This window comes from Rattus norvegicus, chromosome X, assembly GCF_036323735.1.
Source record: "Rattus norvegicus strain BN/NHsdMcwi chromosome X, GRCr8, whole genome shotgun sequence".
Classification (NCBI taxonomy): domain Eukaryota; kingdom Metazoa; phylum Chordata; class Mammalia; order Rodentia; family Muridae; genus Rattus; species Rattus norvegicus.
In genome coordinates this window covers 38,978,793-38,999,828 of record NC_086039.1, presented here as the reverse complement: position 1 = coordinate 38,999,828, position 21,036 = coordinate 38,978,793, and the positions used below count along the sequence as shown (strand labels likewise).

The 21,036-nt window shown below is 42.4% G+C and overlaps 1 protein-coding gene across 7 annotated transcripts in view; it reads left to right on the top strand.

The window, feature by feature from the left end:
- Sh3kbp1 (SH3 domain-containing kinase-binding protein 1) overlaps nt 1-21,036 on the top strand; it is a 345,129-nt gene that overhangs the window by 31,830 nt on the left and 292,263 nt on the right. For all 7 annotated transcript variants that reach the window (XM_039100102.2, XM_039100103.2, XM_006256931.3 and 4 more), the window contains exon 2: nt 20,174-20,331. In XM_039100102.2, the coding sequence (XP_038956030.1) occupies nt 20,174-20,331 (158 nt within the window). The remainder of the gene's footprint in view (nt 1-20,173; nt 20,332-21,036) is intronic.

Sequence of the window (21,036 nt, the reverse complement as noted above, 5' to 3'; positions counted from 1 at the left end):
ACTGTGAACATCCTGTGAACATTTGATATCTTTCAAAGACAACATTGTTGTGCATAATCAATACTTATTCCAGGCTTAGTAGCCAGTAGAATCTAGTATGGTACACTGCTTAACTTTCTTGTCTCATATGACAGTAGTTCTAGATGTATTTGAAGTAACAGGTGCCATCCTCAGAACAGATTCAACATCAAGAGTCTTCAAGGGTAACCAGTGCTAGGAAACTCTATGAACGATCTATCTCCTGGAGAGACCTGTGAGAAGGGGATCCAGGACAGAAGTGTCTATAGATGAGAGGGACTGTGGGGTGTAGTCATACATGGCACTGCTCTTTCTTTGCTTTAGGGCTTCTGTTCTCTCTGCCATTTTGTCTTGGAACACATTTGCACAAAGTGTATTTCTACCATCAGGATCACCAGCTTGATCACCAATGTGGCTGTCCAGATATAATACTTTTTCCTGCCATTCCTTGCTGTGCCTTCTAATTGTACACTCAATCCTAATGTCTTGATACTTGTCACAGACTTCGGGCACACTGTGCCGTGTTTGTCTTTTGCCCTGTTTTGAAGGGCTTGGAGCTGCTGTGAAGCTGGGACACAAGGCCGTTTCCAAGGCTACTATGTCCTCCCAATTAGTGGTGCTTGTTTTTTACCTTTTCCCTCTCACCTGCCCTTTTGTAAATTAACACACACACATTGATGGGCACAGGTAGAAACGGAGGGAGAGTGAAAAAGGGAGGGAGGGATGGAGAGCTATAGATAGGTGATAGATTGATCAATCAATAATTAAAATGAATACAAAAGAAAATATTTGTAGTGCATCTTGTACTAAACTTATTCCAGACCTCTCTGCTTACCTGTCTTGACTTTCACATTTAACTCTCTCAGCAGTTGACCTTGATCCCTGTCAGTGAAGGTGTCAGCTCCCTGGTGCCTCCACTCTCAATGGAGTTTCACCACTGTTTATAACAGCGAACTCTTGATACTTGGAGTGAGAAAAGAAAATATCTTTCTTTTCATTCTCCTTTCCTGACTTCTCTTTGATGATGTATTCAACTCATATTCCTGTTGTTCATAGTGATATCTTGTCCCCTGATAATTTCAATAAATTCTAACTGACTTAAACTGCCATTCTAAGAAAACCATGAGCTAAAGCATTAGAAGGCTGACAGCTTGATTTGGCCTGGTTTCACATTTGAGCATACTACTTGTATTCATGTACATTTCTCTGTGTGGCCTCAAGTTCTGAGGAACACATATCTCTGAAAATCTTTACTAACTGAAAAATATATGAACAGAAAGAGAGGTAAGAAAATAGGCGTTGAATCCAGACTGGCATGTATCTGGGATATCAGTTCCTGAGCCTTGGACAAGTTCTGTGATTTCTGGGAATCAGGTTCTTCCTAACCAGAAACAACAGGAACCACCCAGAGTGTGCTTGAGCCACCATAATTGTACAGCAGAGAGGCCCTACATGTAGCCATTTTGTGTGCTTGGATTTCAAGGGTCCAGAGCTTCAAGATGATGTGGTGGGGGGTGGCTTGGTTTTACTCTCCAGTGTCTGGGTCCCCAGCTGGAAAGGCACCAATACTGGTAATGAATGTGTTGGTTTCTGGGTCCCGTTTGATATTTCCACGTACTTGCTAGGACACCTCTTGCACCATCTTGAGGACTGCAGAGCTGGCCCCACCCCTCACCAACTGAGGTACTCAGGAAAGTTGGCCCTGCATGTCAGAGAAGTCTAGATGTTGAAGCCTCTTCAGGTAGTAGCCAGCCGCTTTGCAGAATAAGGTTTGTCTTAAAGTGTCCTAGCAAGTAAGTGGAAACATCATATCGCCACAGAAATTGCACTGCCTCACTGTCTTGCACTTGATGATCCAACACTGGTGATGAGTGTGTTAGTGTCTGTGTCCCATCTTTTATTTTTAAGTTAAAATTTTAATTGCAAACTATGGCCTTTCACAGAATTCACTGTATAACCAAGGTTGGGCTTTGAACTCACAAAGATCCACCTCTGCCTCTTGGGGTTCAGGGCATGAGCCACCATACCCAGCAAAGGCATATATTTTAAAATTGTGTATGGAGATTCGTGTATGCCACTAAGTGGCAGTGGATTTACTGAAGACACCCTGAGACACATATCCACTACCATGTGATGCAACTACCATGAGCAAGTGTGTGGTGGAGAGTTAGGAGAAAAACAGAAGCAGAACGGTTTGCTCACTATGAAGAGAGGAGGAACTGGAAGCACAGGGCAGGGAGGAACAGCCTGATATGAGTAGCCTGCACTGCCACCTGAGGCCTTGGTGAGGTCCCAGCCTGTGCTGCAGCTGACAGCCATGTCTGGATTTGTGTCCCTGAAGAGTGGGAGTCTGTGTAGATGGCCATGGCCCATATTACCACCAAAGACCATGCGGATGTTCCTAGTCTGGACTGCCTCCTAAGGCCATCTTGATATGTGAGGACTGCAGAGCTGGCCCCACCTCTCGCCAACTGAGGTATTCAGGAAAGCTGGCCTTGCCCATCGCCTGGTTAGCATGGGAGAACTGATCCCGAGTATACGAGAGTGGGAGAGCTGGCCCCACCCTTAGCCTGGGCAGTGCAGGAGAGCTGGCAGACTGAACAACTCAGCCTCAGGCCCAGATTGAGGGCGTTGAGTTAGCCTACCCCAGCATCTCCCCCTCTATGAACTGCTGTACTGTTTGAAGGGTCTGGTCCTGGAGAACCAAAGCTATAAGATCTCCATGGCACAGGATAACAGCAGGATGTCCTAGAGCAATCCCAGTGAGGATCTGGTATTGAGAATGTAGCAGAAGCCAGAGGCCTTGAACCAGACCAATGACTCATTGCAATGAATGTTTGCAAGTAAAGCTGTTTAGGTGAAAGAGTATATACTGTGTGACACACAGTGACACATCTCAAGTTCCATAGTAAGATGGGTTTTTTTTTTTTTTGCTTGCTTGTTTTTATTTTCGTTTTGTGGGGAAAGGTTGCAGGAGTGAAGAGCAGATATGGAGGGATGGGGGAGAAGAGTGGGATTGGGATGCAGGATGTGAAATTCACGAAGAATAAAAAGGTAAGAAAATTGCGTGTGTGTTTGTGTGTGTGCATGCATGTATTCCTATGAGTCTAGATTCACACAGAGGCCTGGAGAAGGCTTTAGATGTCCTGTATCTTAATTTATAGGTGGTTGTGAGCCACCATATAGGTGCTGTGAACTTATCTTAGGTAATCTTAACTGGTGATCCTTTTCTCCAGGCTTGGGTCCCATGCTTGAAGAACATGGGGGAGAGTTAAACAATACAAGAAGGATAAAGACACTTGATATCTGCATATAAGGATATTTTTTATTCAGTTAATATTTATGAAATCCCCACTATATGGTAAGTATCGGGGGGCAGCACTGAATATGGAGGCAAACATGGCAGACATATACCCTTTAGTTTGCCTTCTAGTGGAGGGCATAGGCAATAATCAACTGGAATTAGATCTGGAATAAAGATTAGTAATTACTCCATTTATGAAAAAGTCTGGTGAATATCTTGCTGTGTAATTTTTGTTTTATTATTATCATTGGTTTTTCAAGACAAGGTTTTTCTGTGTATCTCTGGCTGTCCTGGACCTTACTCTGTAGACCAGGCTGGTCTCAAACTCAGAGATCTCCTGCCTCTGACTTTCAAGTGCTGGGATCAAAGGCATGTGCCACCATTGCTGGACTTTCTGGATGTGCGTATTGTATTAGATCAGTTTCCCCAAGTGAGAAATGAGGAAGGGTCATCCTTTTAGATTAATGTGGAGTTTCCAGCTGCTTCCTCTTTGGTGGTAATTTTGTAGACCTGGAGGCTTGGATTCCTGAAGATGCTCCAAAATCCCCAGGCCTCAGATATACTAGTATATATACCCTGAGCATTTAGTTTAGTTGCAGACTTATGTTTTTCTTTCTGAAAAGGGAGTTGAGAGTGATAGAGGCACATAGATTCTCCTGGGGGTCCTCTTCAATCATGTGGAGATGCCTTTCCATTCTGATATGGATGGACCAAGCCGTGGCGAGGGAGGCAGGCAAGGCATCTCTCTGCATGGTTGAAGCGGACCTCTGGGAGTACAGAATAGATCGGCACTTCTCCAGCTATACTGTGGAGCTTGTTACAAAGCAACCTCCATTTCTTAGGTCTGGGGGAAGTCAAGGGATGCTACTGGGTGGTTAAGGTAAGTGTATCAGGCAGGTCCAGATATACATATATTTGGAGACCTGCTGTAGTTGCTGGGGTTTGTTCCCAGAGAGTGGGGCTCTGAGGACTAGCCAGATGATTGATTTATATGTCAGCTTTCTGTTAATGTAATGAATACCTAATGCAGATGAACTTAAAGAGAAAAGGTTTGTTTTGGTTCACAGTTTTGTGGGGTTCAGTTTATGTAGTCATATTGTTTTGGGGACTGTGGTGTGGCAGCATATCAGGGCATGGTGGAACAAAATCACTTACCTAGTGGCAGCTTCCAGAGGAAAAAACTAGTCTCACAGTTTCCTGTAACAGCAGGCCCCTAATGATATGAAATGTCTTACTAATCTCCATCTCTTAAAGGTTACATTACCCCTTAGTAGTGCTAAACTGGGACCAAGCTTTTAATACATGGGCCTTAGGGGAAACATTTTACGTGAAACCTAGCAACCACATTTCTGTTGTATTTCAAAATGGATTCTTAGATCAGAGTTCTATTAAGAACCATAACCATGGGGATGGTGGTGCAGGCCTTTAAATCCCAGTACTCAGGAGGCAGAAGCAGGCAGATGTTTATGAGTCCAAGTTCAGCCTGCTTTACATGATGAGTTTCAGGACAGCCAAGGGGACATGGTAAAACCTGTCTCAAACAAACAAACAAACAAACAAACAAACAAACAAACAAACAAAAATGTACCAACCAAACAAACATACAAACAAAAAACCCATATCCATATAGCACAAATCATAGCCTTCCTTGTGTAACACATTACAGAAGAGGCCCAGGTCTAAGATATATACGGAGTTGGCCTTGTCCAGAGTCTATACAACAGATGTGGTATAGAACATATTTGAGTATACTTAAGTTTTTTAAGACATGAGAAAAATCAACTGATGATATTATTTTTTATGTGTGTGGGTATTTTTTCCACACATATGTACTACATATGTGCTTGGTACCTGTGGAGGCCAGAAATGTGCATTTGATCCCCTGGAGCTGGAGTTATATGTGGTTATGAGCTGCTTTATATAGGTGCTGGGAACCAAACTTAGGTCCTCTGAAAGAGCAGCAAATGCTCTTAACTGTTGAGTCATCTCTCCAGCTCTGTTTGTTATTTTTTAAGTGGCCAAAAGTATATCTTGAAAAAGAAATTAGGCTGACAATGATAGAACATGCCTGTAATCCTAGCACCCAGAACACTGGTACTGGTAGCCCAGAATTAGGGCTGCTAGCTCAAGACTGGCCTGGTCTATATAGTGAGTACCAAGCCAGACTCCATAGCTAGACCTAGTCTAAAAGCACAACAGAAGGAATTAGGATTGATCACTAAGCAACATCCAAAGAGAATTGTTTTTCACTCTGCCAGAAGAATCTCAGGATATATTCTGAGTGCATCTTTTACAGAGGAATGAGTACAATTTTATTTGATATTATGTTCTATTTTATAAGCCATAGAAAATGAACTATAGTACTGGAAAGGAAGTTAGTTTTGCATAATTTCTTTATTTTAAGATATCTCTAGATAGCTAGTGTCCTTAATAATAAACTCAAGTATTTGAAGTCTCTCTGTCTGTCAGTGTCCTGAAGCTTAAAAAGATCCTGTCTAAGGGTGGGAGAGATGGCTTAGCGGTTAAGAATGCTAGCTGTTCTTCCAGAGACTCTGAGTTCAATTCCCAACAACTACATGGTGGCTCACAGCTATCTATAATGTGATCTGATGCTTTCTTCTGTCATGCAATATACATTCATACAGAGCACTCATATAGAAAATCAATCAATCAATCAATGGTTTATTAAAAATATTGTCTTTGAATCAGGTATATGCTTATAATCTTGGTACTCAGGAAATTGAGCTGGAACTATGAAGCATTTGAAACCAGTTTGGACGCTATAGCGAATTTGAGGCCAAGCTGGGATACACAATGAGACCCCAAACCAACCCAATAATGGTACCTGCCCCATACCACCAGCTCCTCAAATACTAATCAACCAGCCAACCAACCAGCCAACCAACCAAACCCCCAAACTCCACAAAGCACCTTTCCTTTTAGGTATGTTACCATGTAGAGACATGGTTATCTGGATTGCTTCTGAAATGGTGATTATACCAGCGGGAGTTATGTAACACTCAGGTTTTGCCCTTCATCTGTTGCAGCCAGGAGAGAGCATGACTCTTCTACTTGCTTGTTAAGGTGACCTCAACAATCTAGAAATGCTCTGCCATGTATTTTGTAAAGATAAAGACTTTTCAAAACCACCATCCGAAGAGTCTTTTATACCCACTGGCAGCTAACTACATTTACATATCGCTGTTAGGCACCCAGTAGTTAAAATACTTAAGGCATTTGGTTGCAATTAGCATTGGAAGGGCCATGCCTCATAGTTTGTTGATGTTGAGTGTTGTTCCCCTCTCATTTCATCTTTGTGATTTGGGCAGTGGGGAGAGTGTTAAAGAAACCAAGTCATTTGCCTCTGATGCTTACTTCAGCATGGATTTTGTGGCCTGCACCCTTAGGGTGGTATTTAGTATATGTCTGGGACTGCCTCTCCCCCTCCCCCAGTATCCCTTGTGATCTGGTGGTCAATTTGGGAATTTGATCCAGTTTAAGTTCAGCTAACAGGTAAGCATATTCCACACTTGGTGACATAAGTTTCTGTCATATGGCTAGTGATGTCTGGTCATCCATCTTTTTGTTCCTGACCATTGTCTAAGCTCTTGGTTACATTTGAGGTTGTGTAATTCTCTCATCCTGTATCCATTTTCTATCTGCTATATAGCCATTATCCTGAATTTATATAGGAAAGGCAGGACAGATATTTTGATTCTTACCTTATTTACTACTTTTCATAGTAATGAATTGGTTCACCAGCATCTTGCAAAGGTAGTAGTCTTTGTGTGTGTCAATGTGTGTACATGTTTCTATGTATGTGTTTATGCATGTATGAGGGGGCAGAGATTGGCAGCAGGTGTCTCTGCTCTCCACTTTACATTTCTGTTGTTTGTCTTTTGAGACAACATTTCTTTATTACGTATCTCTGGCTGTCCTGAAAAACTCAAAGGGAACCACCTGCCTCTCTGCCTCTCAAGTGCTGGGATTAAAGGTGTGTACACACCCAATAACTTTACTTTTTTAAAAATCTTATTATTTGTTCTTTTTCTTTAATTTTTTGAGTTTATAATATAAATCCACATTTCTCCTCCTTTCTCCCTTCAAATCCTCTCACCTACTCTTCCTTGCTCTCTTTAAACCTTATTTCCTTTTTTCACTAATTGCTTGCTGGCCGATGAGCTCTAGGCATTTGCCTCCTAGTGCGGGTATTACATATGTGCCACTGCACCTGGCTTTTTATGTGGGTGCTGGGGATCTGAACTCAAGTCCTCATGCTTGCATAGCAAGCACTGTGCTCACCGGGCCTTCTCCTCAGCACTCCTCTAATAGCTTCTTTGTTTTCTCATGGTGTGGTGGCAAGGTCAGAGTTCAATGTCTTTATTGTTCCTTATTCAAAATCACTCATTCCTACTGCCTGACTTCCTTTTAGTGAGAAATTTAAATGTAAATTGTCTTGGGAAAAGGTATCCTAGAAATCTCTAATGTGCTTGCTGTTGATCTTTGATCTATTTATTTTTATTAGGGTGTGTTTCAATTTTGGAAATGGTTTGATCGGCTTCTTTAGATCTTACTCTATTTGTCTAACTTTACCTTTTAGAAATTTATCTATTTTATGTGCATAGGTGTTTTGCCTGCATGTATATATGTATATAGATCATGTATGTCCTTGCAGAGATCAGAAGAAGGCTTTGGAACTGGAGTTATGGATGGCTGTGAGCTACCATGTATGTGCTCTTTTTTTTTTTTTTTTTGGTTCTTTTTTTCGGAGCTGGGGACCGAACCCAGGGCCTTGCGCTTCCTAGGTAAGCGCTCTACCACTGAGCTAAATCCCCAGCCCCCCATGTATGTGCTCTTAACCACCAAGGCATCACTTCAGCCCCCTATTTGTCTACCTTTAAACTATATATACACTTTACAGGAAAGGAAAGTATTGGGCTTTGATCCACTTCTGTTTTATAATACTCTGAGATGCACACTTACTAAGTGATTTTCTCATACACTGGCCGAGCATTTACAATAAAACTGATTAAGAAGATACACATGAAATAGCTCTTGCTTATTAGCTCTTAGTTCAGATTATTTAAATAGTAAAAACATTAACTACAATGACTCTCAAACTGGGAGTACTTCACTTGGATAAACTCACAGCCACTATGAAGCATCATTAATGAAACTTGTCATGAACTGTCCAGTGTGTCCTAATAACCTTTCCCAGTATAGAGTTGCAAACATACTAGATGTTCTCTCTTGATTAGATGTTAGTGACTCAAAGTAGTTATGCTTGTGACAGTTCGCATTTGTAGGCTGCTTTGAAGAGTCACGGTTATGCCGTTATCATCTGCCTTTAGCTTTGGTTCAGACTCCATTTTCTTGGATTCTCAACTTTTCATCCAATTCATCCTTGTGTTTCTCTCCACTCAGTGACAAGCATGTCTTGAGTGCCTGGATGTATACATACATACTCACTAAAGTATATCCCTGCGTGTCATTCCTCCGGCACTGTCAACTCCTCTCCTCTCCTCTCCTCTCCTCTCCTCTCCTCTCCTCTCCTCTCCTCTCCTCTCCTCTCCTCTCCTCTCCTCTCCTCTCCTCTCTTCTCCTCTCCTCTCCTCTCCTCTCCTCTTGGTCTCTCTATTTCTGTCCCTCTGTCCCTCTGTCTCTCTGTCTCTCTGTCTCTCTGTCTCTCTCTGTCTCTCTCTCTGCCTCTCTGCCTCTCTCTCTCTCTTTCTTTCTCTGAGACAAGCATCTCACTGGCCAGGAATTTGTCAGGTAGGTTAACTAGGCTGGCCAACAAGTCCCAGGGGTTTACTTCTCTAGCAACAAGCGCCTAGCACCATGTTGTCTTTTAATGTGGATTTTGGGAAGCCAACTCTGGTCCTTGACTTGCAAGGCAGATAAGTTATTGACACAAGCTTCAGTTTTAGGTGTCTTCTGCCTTCTAGGGACTTCCAGTAGCAAAATTCCACAACTGTAGCAGAATTCCTACAATGGGTATGTGCTGGGGGAAGGGGGTGGTAGTAATGAAACTTCTTTGAAAGAGGACTTTAAATATGCTTGAGGAAGGCAAGGAAGGGTCAGTGTGGTTTCCTCTCAACTTACTCTCTACTTTCCCTCTTAGCAGACACTGGGTCTTTTGTTAACACAGGCTATTCTGTGACTCAGCCCTTGCTCTAGCTCTGATTGCTCCTGCTCAGCATGTTTTCCTGTTGAAATGCTCTTAACTTCTCTCCTCTTGACCTGGATGTGGCCTCTTGCAGCTCGGCTTAGCTCTCCTGAAGCACACATGTCCACGTGTCAAACCCTCTCCCCATCCTCTTTATACTCTCCTCCAGAAAAGCCAGAGTCACATTGGTACAGTCCTTACAGTCTCTTCCACGTCCAGGCTCTAGGAATACATCTGCAATAAAATAGTTTAAGCAAAGCCTTTTAGAGGCATTAGCCACAATCAAATATATTTCAACCATCCTTAAACAGTCCGTTGAAGAAAATTAACTCACAAAATGAGGTCCCGTGGTGGAAGGAGAAGCAATGCTTTCTCATTTTATTTTGCATAACCTGTAATTAATCGATATAAGCGGACATTTGTCTGTTCTTCTGTTTAAAGTTTACATATTCTACTTGGTCCCAAATCTTTGGGAAATATGGGCGATTGTATTCTAATCAGGAAGCAGTCCGGCTCTCTTTGGAATGTGGGATTCAGAGTGTCATTATAAAATCATGAAAAGCTGCATATCTTTAAGCTGTTTTATTACTTTAAACATTACTCAGATAAAGCTCTGTTCATGGGCATTCTTTCTTATCCTTGAATAAAAAAGATTATATCTTCCTTAAGTGTTTTGACTAAACTGACTTCTTACTAAATTAGTTTGTGAAGAGGCTATTTACTTGTCCCTGAATGGCTTCTGTAGAGGGCATCCTCTATACTTATTATAACAATCTTTATTCTACACTGTCTTCTTAATCTTCAAATCCATCTACACCCACTTTCTGTGCTTTTTCCCTTAAAAAAAATCCCCTTTTCCTGGTCAACTCGCTCTTACCCAGTATCTAATGCATCTTTGAGAAGAGCAGCGTGCTCCATTTACAAGAGTTAGTTTCAACTCTGAAGTGTTTAATAATGCATTGTTCCTATGCTCTTGGGTGTGTGAGTTCTAGGGCCAGGCTGTGGAGAGCCTGTGGCTTCAGAGTACAGGCTGTGAGCCACCAGAGGCCCCAAGGCTTTCTGAGCTCTTTCCTGTCTACGCCCAGCCTTGTGTGTTCTGAACTTTGATTGGATTCTCCTCTGCTGTTGGGAACAATAGTCAAGGCAGAGGAGGGAATAGAATTAAAGCTGATCACAGTAGCATTTGACACTCAGGCTGGTCAGTCATACTTTGTAGATTCCTGGTCATGTTAATTGTGGGTTCTTTTAGCCTTCAAAGAAAAGCTCACATTTGGTACTGTGTCTTTTTATGCTGAATAAGAAGATAGAGTTTGAAATGCATGTCCTCTTGGGGCACTCCTGGAGTTGAGCTGATAGACTTGATCAGCAGCATTGACTGAGTACCTTCTATGGGCTTGATCTTAGACAAGGAAGAGATTATACTGAGATCTCCATTGTAAGGGTTCCCAGTAAGGAGGCAGTGAGGAAGGCAGATGCACAGAGAATATCTCACAGTAAAGAATGGGAATAGTCGGGGCTGGGGATTTAGCTCAGTGGTAGAGCGCTTACCTAGGAAGCGCAAGGCCCTGGGTTCGGTCCCCAGCTCCGAAAAAAAGAACCAAAAAAAAAAAAAAAAGAATGGGAATAGTCTGTGAGATTAGTGGCTACCAGTTGATAGAGCAGCTTTTGTATATAGGATGTTTCCGTGTTCATCTGTTATCCTTGGGTCAGACCCTCTTCCAATATTACAAACAAAACTGTGAACTCAGGCCAGGTGTTTTGCCTCATGCCATAAAATAGTAAATAATGTAGACTGGAATTCACTTTTAGGGCTATCAAGTGTTTTCTTATAGCTCATATTACCTGTAAAAGATGCTGGTGGTCTGGGAGTGACAGGGATAGTTTCATTCAGGAAGTGGTGGGAGTTTTTCTCTGTTCTGTGTTGATTCACAGCCTCTCCCCCATCCCCTGCTGCCGCCCAATTAGTCCTTTGAGCTGTTCTTGGCCCCATGACAGACCTTGCAGCACCCTATAAGAAGCCATCCTGCCGTGTCCTTGTTCCTTCTTGCAGATAGAGAGTCCATACCCAGTGGCTCTGTCACTGGGATCCGAGTTCTGAGCCTCTCTTCCTCAGAGAAGCTGCTGTTAATTTCCTACCAGAGTCAGGCCTTGGGAATCATGCCTTTATTGGCTCTGTGCCCATTGGTAGTGCATTCATGAAGATCACAAAAAACCACAAATGGAGATCAGCTTGTTGTGTACAGAATCCCATAGTCCTTGTTCCCACAAGCCGGGGAAATTCAGGTCCCTAAGCCCCTAGCCTGAGACCTTAATGAGAGAACATTGAATAGTGGGAGACCTTAATGAGAGAACTTGACCTTCTGTAGGGAAGAACTTGGTGCATGAGTCTGTTAGTTAAAAGTAACAGAAACCAAGTGTCTCTTAACCAGAGAAGGTAAAGGCTCTGGGGTGGTTTATGTGGTGGAAGAAGTATAGGGAAAGGAGCAGCTAGGCTGCGTTCTGAGGGCTCTGGTGGAGCGTGCACTCTGGCCATCCCCAGCTGCTGTCACATTACTGGCAATCAGTTAGCTTCTGTGCCCATGCATGGGCTGGCAGAGTATTGGACATGTCAGCTGCATTCTCATCAGATTGTATCTCATGGGGGAGGAGAAGCTTCTCCAAATGGCTTTCTTCCCTGGATGGGGAGAGTGGTGGCTCCCTCGGGGCACCAACAGAGTCAACTACTTGAGAAAATACCTACAGTTACAAGTTCCTAAATGTGGGTCACTTTGTGTTTCCACTTTTATCTTTAAAAGATAAATTTAGCTATAACATTTTGCATATGGAAGTGCATACTGTGAGGTTATTTTTTTAATAAATTTATAGCATTGTCCAATTCTTACCCCAGTTTAAGATTAAAATGCTTCATCACCCCAAAAGTTACCTCATACCCATTAAATCAGTCCACATCCCTGGCCTCAGGCAACCGTTCATCTATTTTCTGTCTCTTTAGATTTGAACATAGGTTTTTATATGTTCCTGATTGCTGTGACTTCTGGGTATGGCAGGAACTCTGCTACGGGGGAAGGCAAAGGAAGAAGAGCTTCCAGTGGTGCCCAAGTCTGTGTCTTGCTGGTTTATATTACTACTAATGTTTGCTTTGGATTCAACCGTCTCTCCTGAGAACTGTCATTTGGAAGAGAGGCGTTGCCAAATCTTGGTCACAAAACATTCTAGACCTCGGTTCTTCACTTGTAAAATTAGGAAATATATTTGACAAGATGACATCGGATGCTATTTCTATCAGCAATTATGCTTTTTTTTTTCATGAAATCCTTTCTGGTGAGAATTACTTCTTGATTTTCTATACTGTCATCAAACAGGATGGAAAGAAAACTTTAAAATTAAAAAAAAATGTATTCATCAGAATGAGCACAATGAAAAAAGTGTAAACCCACAACCATGTGACATTTCTACTTCTGAAATGATTAAAGCTTAAGCTTTAAAGTAACACCTACTGAGACCTTTGTGACAACCTGTATGTGTCTAGAACAGAGGAAGTTCATTGGAAATTCCCATCCTCCTCCATGCTCCCTGCTTCATTCACATATGTATTGAGTCACATAGGATGCTATGTAGGGGAGCCAGAGTCCTGGGATACATGGGGACGTTTCCCAGATAAGGCTTGCAGGCTGCTTGGGGGTAAGCCAACTTGAAATGCTGCTCTAAGTGGGGCAAAGATAGAGGAAGTACTGCGGCAAGGGAGGAGGGGTCGAGTCCCACAGAGGGGGGCCTTTATCATTGCCTCAGCTTCAAGTTCACCACGAAGCTGCTTGACAGCTGGCTTAGCCAACCTAACAGTTAAAAAAAAAACACCCATTTTGTCTTTTGGGGGAAGACATTCAGCAAGTTTGAAGGCAGAGATAGGGAAGGCTGAAGTGTTAGCATTTCTAAGCAGATTTCTTATCTCCCAGGGCTCTATCTTTTCTAACTGTAGCTTTTTTTTTTTTTCAGACAGTAGTTACAGCAAACTTGTGGAGGCTGGCTTCTGGCACAGCAGGCAACTGGAGGGTGGTGTTTTTTTCTGATGGGGAGACATTTTTAAATTTTGTAATTTATAGTGTCTTTAAATATGGGATTTTGTTTACTTTTGTCCTAATTACACCTCTGAGATACTTTACCTCGCCTAGTGCTTTAATTTTGGGCTCATGTAGCAAAGGTTTCCCAAAGGGTACTATTTTAAAAAAAAAATTGTAGGTAATGTTTTACCTTCGTTTGCTAAAGTTACCTGTAGCTTCCTGTCGATGAAGCACAAACTCGGGGTCTGGTGAATATATTGGCCGTGTTTGTGTAGTGTGAGGCCTTTACTGCTTTTTTGTAAGCATTGTTCTAGACCATTTCTATTCAATAGAAATAGAATGCAAGCCACACATATAATTTAAACTGTTATAAGCGCCACATTAATAAAGCTAAAATAGCTCAAATTAATCTCGATATTTATTTACTCCAGTATGTCCAAAGTATCATGTGATAGTGCAGTCAGCGTAACAAAAAATGTTCAGCCACTTTGTATTCTTTGCTATTGGAGTCTTAGAGCAAGAGCTCCAGCCGCCCCCATGGCCTAGGCTCAAATGCTTGTCTCAGTCCTCCAATTCAGGCGAGCAATGGTACTGAGCAGAGAACCATTAAACTGAGGTGGCACACTGGGAAGGAAAACAAACCAAGGGATCAAGCGGTTCCTAGTTTCTCTTTGGGGTACTGACACGAACTTTAGGTTTAACTAAGAATTGTGCTAGGGGCAAGAGGCCACGTAATTAAACAGTTTTGGTCACAGGGTTGGAGTGATCACTGTCTTAGTTTTGATTCTACACTTGACCCAAAGAAGGCCACATTGCTTAACAGGGAAAGCTGGCTTTCAGCAGGTAATGACGTCTGATCCATGATCCAGCCTTGCCACCACACACAATAGTTCCCATTTGGGGTGGGGATGTGGCCTGTCGAAGGGAGTTTTTGCTATTGCTGCAAACTAAGGTGACAACAGATTCACAACAGTGACTGAAACGTTTAGATGCCTTTTCTGGTATGTGGAACAGGACATTGTAAGATGTGGACAGTCAGACACCACAGTTACTCCTATCTTCAGGCTGTCAGCCTTGAGGCTTGAAGGGAAATGAGATAGGTTAGGTGTCATGGGTTTCTAGATGATACTCTTGAGTGATTAGCAAGCCTACATGCAGAGGTAAACAGGCGATCCACAGTAAAGGAGGCAAAATAAAGGCAGATGGCCAGACTTTCATCCTGCCTTTAACTTCCCTTGTGGGCCCAAGTGAGGAGCCATTACTTTGCAATGGAAGCAGTTTCTAAGTGTCTGTTGTAGGGATCAGTGAGATGACTCGGTGGGTTAAGGTACTTGCTGTCAAACCTCACCATCTCTGGTCCCTGGGATCCACATAGTGGAAGGAGAGAACCAACTCTTGGAAGTTGTCCTTGGACTGCCACATACACACTGTCACAAACAAACAGACAGTGCTCCTTGTACCTTTGGAAACGTATTGTTTTAATACGTGTAGGTGTTTTGCCTGCATGTATGTATGTGTGCTCTGTGTATGAAGTGCCTATGGAAGCCAGAAGAGGGCATAGGCTGTCCCTGGGATTGGAGTCATGTAGTTGTAAGCCAACATGTAGATCCTGAGGGTCCAAGTGGGATTCCCTAGAGCAGCCAGTTCTCGTAACTGCTGAGCCACCTCTCTGACCCCTTGTTACACTTCTGTGGCACATGTTGATGCACACAAAGCCACACTTCATGTACTCAGTAGCCACTGTAACTTGCGCTATTACGTTGGGAAGAAAAACCCCAAATCTTTGGAAAAGAGGACGAGAGACAGAGTTCATGACTTAGGCGCCCTTACCAAAGTCAGGCACGGCTTTCTTACCTTAAGAGAAACCTGATATATTAAAAAAAAATCATCTCGACAGGAAAGGTAAAGCAGGAAGTGATTATTCATGTCACAAAAGAATTAACCACAGGTTCTTTTAAATAGCAAACTCCCTTAGTGCACTGAACAATATGACTCAATTTGCAGAAATGAGATTGGCACTTGACATTTTAGAGGTACCTTTGTTGGGCAGAAACTATCTATCAATATAAAGTGTAAGTTACTGAGTGGTTGGATTATCAAGTCTGCATTGGGCACCTACTGTGTATGCCCTGGATGCTCCCAGTGGCCACCGTAGAACAAACTAAGTGTGATCCACACCCAGCAAGCATTTAGAAGCTCACCAGGAGGACCCATAAATCATCACCACAGCATCAGATGAACTCAGTGGCATAGCCAGAGAGGCCTGGGGTTAGAGAAGCTAGGTACATTGTTTAGAGGTCATCAGGGACCGTTTGAGACTGGAAAGGTTAAAGAGACTGTTAAGTTCTGTTTGATCCGGGAACAACAGTCTTTCAACTGGGAGTTTAGAGAAAATTAAAAAGCGGGCAGCTTGGCAGTCTGTTGTAAAGAAGACTTCAATATTGTGCATTTATGTGGCCAGCCTTACCATACATAGTGGCTATCCCCTAAGGCAGGCAGGCCCTTCAACACAGGGAAAGAGACGGGGTGGCATCTGTTCACATCTTGGTAGCCATCTACTTGAAGCAGACTACTTGTTTTCTTCTAACGTCACCTTGCTAAAGTTCAGGTAGAGAAGAGGGAACCGTGCCCTGCTGTTTAGGAAGGAAGAAGCAAGGCTGCAATCCACACTTTAGTCAGGTCTGGAGCTCTTGAAAGTTTACAGGATCTAAGTGAGGCAGGCGACAGCTGCCTTTGTCTCTTTTTAGGGATGCCTTCATCTCCTGCAGGCACACCTATAATTTGAGTTCTCTCAGGTTGCCCTCCCCAACATTTTAATTCCTCTCATCAGAAAAAAAAATTAGAGCAGGAATTTCCTTTCCTGGTTTAATGTGATCCGTTTTGGGGAGCTTGAGTTTATGGTTTTGTATGTCTTTTTTTTTTCCATGGTGCTGAGAATGAACTTAAGATCTCATGTATGTGTTCTGTCCATGCTAGGTAAGAGTTCTACCACTGAACTGTAGTCCTAGACCTTGTTTCTTTTTTCTTTCACTTAAAATTTTTTATTTTAGGTGTGTGTGTGTGTGCCGATACATAGGTTTGTGCACTGCATGTGTGTCTAGTGCCAGAAGACTGTGTCTGGATCCCCTGTCCCCTGGAACTAGAGTTACAGATGGTTGTGAGCTGTTGGATAGGTACAAGGAATTGAACCTGGTTCTGCTGGAATTGCAGTGAGTGCTTAACCACTGAGCCACCTTTCCAACTCCATGGTTTCTTTTCAAAAAAAAAAAAAAGAATATTGTTTCGGTATCTAAAATTTCGTCAGGGATACATTTTTTAAGGAATGTCTTCTTTGTGAGAACATCAGACACAGACTGTGGGACCATGGATGGTAGTCTTTTCATCTCTCCATCACCATTGTTTTATTGACCAGACTCATATGTCAGATGACTCTGTATATTGCTGTATGAGGAGCTCTTATCTTTTATTAGGGACAGTGAGCCTTTGGGAAGCAAATGAGTTCTGTATGGCAAAGAGTTTGGAGAACACATCTTTGCTTGGAGAAAAAAAACCAAAGCTGTTCTCCAAGGGTCAAGTACTTACTTTTGAAATGCTGTCAATCTCTGGATAGCCCGACGGTTATAGCTCTATCATGGAGGGTGGGTGTAAGCCCATATTACAGTCTTCTTGATGCTCATGGAGAGTTTGTTTGGTCATTTTTCCTGTAAGATGTGATTGGCTTAAGCTGCTGTTTGTCTCTTAACAAGGCTGTCAAAGAGCTCTCACTGGGAGCTGAAGTGGCAGCTTCACATTTTCTTGTTTACATGGCCTTGAGTTGAATAATCTATAGTTTCTACATCAGGCATATCGTTCAAACTGCTTATCCATTTAGTGAGGGTGATTTTAGTTAAAAGGCATGAGAATTCTAAAGAGGCGTAGGCACCTCAGAGCTGTGGGTGCACTCCTTGCTACTAGAGCTGGTGCTTGCTCTAGCAGAGCTCGCTGGCTTGTGTTCCTTGCCCAGCATGCCTTACTTCAGTTGTCTCATAGGTTACCATCTTCTGCTCCTTGGAGGGCTCTGACTGTCTGACAGAGTAGATGAAGATGCAGGGTCATTCTGTAAGTGGCATAGTGGGGAAGTTGGCAGTTTCTCTTTTTAGAATGAATGTGAAGAGGCATTTTAACTTTTCTCTCCAAGCATCATCTCAGCAAATCCCTGAGGTGGGTGTGTCTCTTATCGGAAAATGTTGTCTTAGAAAATGAGCTTAACTTTCTTGTTGAGCTTCAGGTTTCCTGAGGAGATGGGCATCAAGCTACCTAATTGGGAAATAAGGTAATTTAGTATCTGGCATGTGGACAAAGGTTACTGTAATCTCAGTTTCAATAGACCAATCTCTAGTTTAAGTAAACTTTAAAAAATAAATGATATGAAGGTTGCCCAGGCTGGAAGAACTGTTGGGTCTTTTGCTTCAGCCCCCTGAGTAGCTGGTACTATTGGAATGTGTGACTGTACCTAGCTGAAAGCTGGTTTTGACTTTTTTATTTGTGACATGAGGTCGAAATAAGTTGAATAAGTTGAGCAGACTGGCTTTGAACTTGCTTTATAGCCCAAACAGGCACTGGACTTCACAATCCTCCTGCCTCATCCTCCTGAGTAACTGGTGTGTGTGTGTGTGTGTGTGTGTGTGTGTGTGTGTGTGTGTGTGTGTGTGTAATGTGCATGTGTGTATATATTTGTGTTTATGAGTTCAGGTGTGTTTGTGTCATAGTGTATCACAGGACGCCCTTGGGTGTCAATCCTCAATTTCCATTTTGTTTTGAGATAATGCCACATTTTTGTTGTTTGCTGTTGTGCATGGCCAGGCTAGCTGGCCCATGAGCTTCTAGGATATTCTCCTGTTTCTGCCTCCTGCCTACTACCTTGCTTAGCTTTACATGGGTTCTGAGGACTCAAACTCAGATCTTTAGGCTTGCACAGGAAGCACTTTGTCCACCAAGTAATGGTTCATTTTAACTATTAGGGATCAGGGCAGGTACAGAGAAACTGGAGTGTTCCTGCATGCATACAGGAACATATGAAAAGGCAAAAGGGGCTCTTATATATATGCTTATAATTCACTTTTCCATGGATAAGTGATTTCAATAGGTTGCAAATAAACTTCATCATGAACAGATTTATGACAGGAGAATACATTAACTGATTATGTAATAAAACAACAATCTAGGAAAAGGCACTTCTATCCTGAGTTACTGGAGTAGCTTATTGGCTGGTTTAACTGCCTTCATGAATAGTCAGTCTGGAGGACAAGCTATTCTGAACCAGAAGTGGGGTGGGAACTTAACCTCTGAGAGAAATGTAAAGTCCATGTGAAGGAGACCCACTGACCTACTGACCTTCCCCCCTCCCCACCCCATCCCTTGTCCCCGATGAAAAGTGATCTCCGTGTATTGAATTTGTTTTGAACCATTTGTACATTTTAGTTTTCTATTTAAGAAATCTTTTTCAAAACTTAAGTCATTAACATTTTCTTTCATGCTTTCTTAGATCCCAAAATAGGAACTCAAAGTCTCCAAAAAGAAATGACAAGGGAACGGAAGTGCTAATTACCCCATTTGATAAGTGCAGGTTCTGTGTATGAGTTGTATTATCACACTGTACCCCATTAATGTGTATGACTATTACATATTAATAAAATATTACAAGCAAGCTCCAAAGAAACATATACAATTTGGGAGTTCACATTTATGTTGGTAATGCATATTTAACTCATTTACCTGTGCCTTTATCTGTTCATAACTCATTAAGTTGCTTATTTTCCACTTGGGGTTTCATCTAATTTTCACCATCTTTTTTATTCATTCATTTATATGAGGTTTCAAATAGAAAAGACACAAGATTTGATGTTGTCTTAGATTGAGGTGCACAAAGAAGACCTCAGATTCGAGAGGGATCTTGTAACTGCTCTATGAGTAAGTCAACCAATGTCTGGTTAGTTTTTACCAAATTGCATTGGTGCTTTGTCAACAAAAAAGCTTGCTCATCTGTTACCTTTGTATATACCAAGTTGACGGACGGTTCCTTTGCCATTGAGAAGATAGTGTAATATGGTCCTACTGTCTGAGAACTGACCTGTTGAGGCAGTAGTGCTTCTGAGGTGGGCAATCGGAGACATTAGTTCAACCAGTGGTGCCCTCTATTCTATATGTGTCTTTAGTTCCATATGCAGTCATAAAAGATAGCTATCATCTGTGTATCATGGGAATTGTAACCCATATTTTGTGCAGCTTAGGTCCAAGAACATTAACATGACAGAATTAGGTAGCACTGGCCAGGTGAAGAGAGGCCCAGATGCAGTGTCTCTTATTTGTGGTCTCTGGTCTCTGCACTTGAAGAAATGATGCCACATAACCTGTGTGTTGGGTAAGTGTTGTTAGGCCACTGTGGTTTCCCTTCTGAAGTCCCTGCCGGCCCTGACATAGGCTACCTTGCCTATGTCTGACCACGACCAGTGTTCTTTGTGGTTTCTGTGCTATGTAGGCTTCAGGTTAACCAAAATCAGTTTGCCTGTGGTCTTGCAGGGGATGCTGGAGCCAGACTTCTAAGACAGCTGACCCTAAGTTGCTCTTTTGTTTTCTCTTCCTTTGCAGTGGAGGCCATAGTGGAGTTTGATTACCAGGCCCAGCATGATGATGAGCTGACGATCAGCGTGGGTGAGGTCATCACCAACATCAGGAAGGAGGATGGAGGCTGGTGGGAGGGACAGATCAACGGCAGGAGAGGTTTGTTCCCTGACAACTTTGTAAGAGTGAGTACAAAGCCAATCCCTTTTTTCTATTTTCTGTGTGGGCTTTACTGACCAAAAGGTTGTGGGGGCCATGACAATAACATGCACAGGGCACTTAGGACTTCACTGGGAACTTGATCTCCTGGGTGGTGTCAAAAAGAGCACGTATAATTTTACTCCATATATATGGGATATCTGTTTTTAAGTGACTTCTTTTCAGACCTGAAATGATCTTCCCCTCAATGGTTTATCACCTTTTAGAAAATGCTGAGAATATATAAAGTGTGGGAAATTGTCTGGTTTATATCCTTTAAGAGTTTGAGAAGAGTGTTCCTTTTTTACATTCCACGTAAAAGGGAATTGGAAACTCAGTCTTGGCCATGTGCATTGGTGACCTTCAAGGCAAATGCAGAATCTAAAAGATGCTTTTTACCACTTTCTACTCATAGGCTTGCCTTTGTCATAGGAGCAGTTTCATTTCCCTTTTCTCGTTTATGGCTATGAAGCATTGAATAACATCTATTTTGTTAGGAAGATTTTGAAACCTATGCCCGTGGTCAAACTCATTTAGGGCTTAATTAGAAAGGGTCTCTCATTCCTGTTAATAAATGATGTGTCTCAGTTGTTGTGAACAATAGTGTGAGTTTGGAGGTTAAGGAGAGGTTGCCTGTGGGAAATATTAAACCGGGTCTAAAAGACATAGTACCATAAACTTCCAGTCCCATT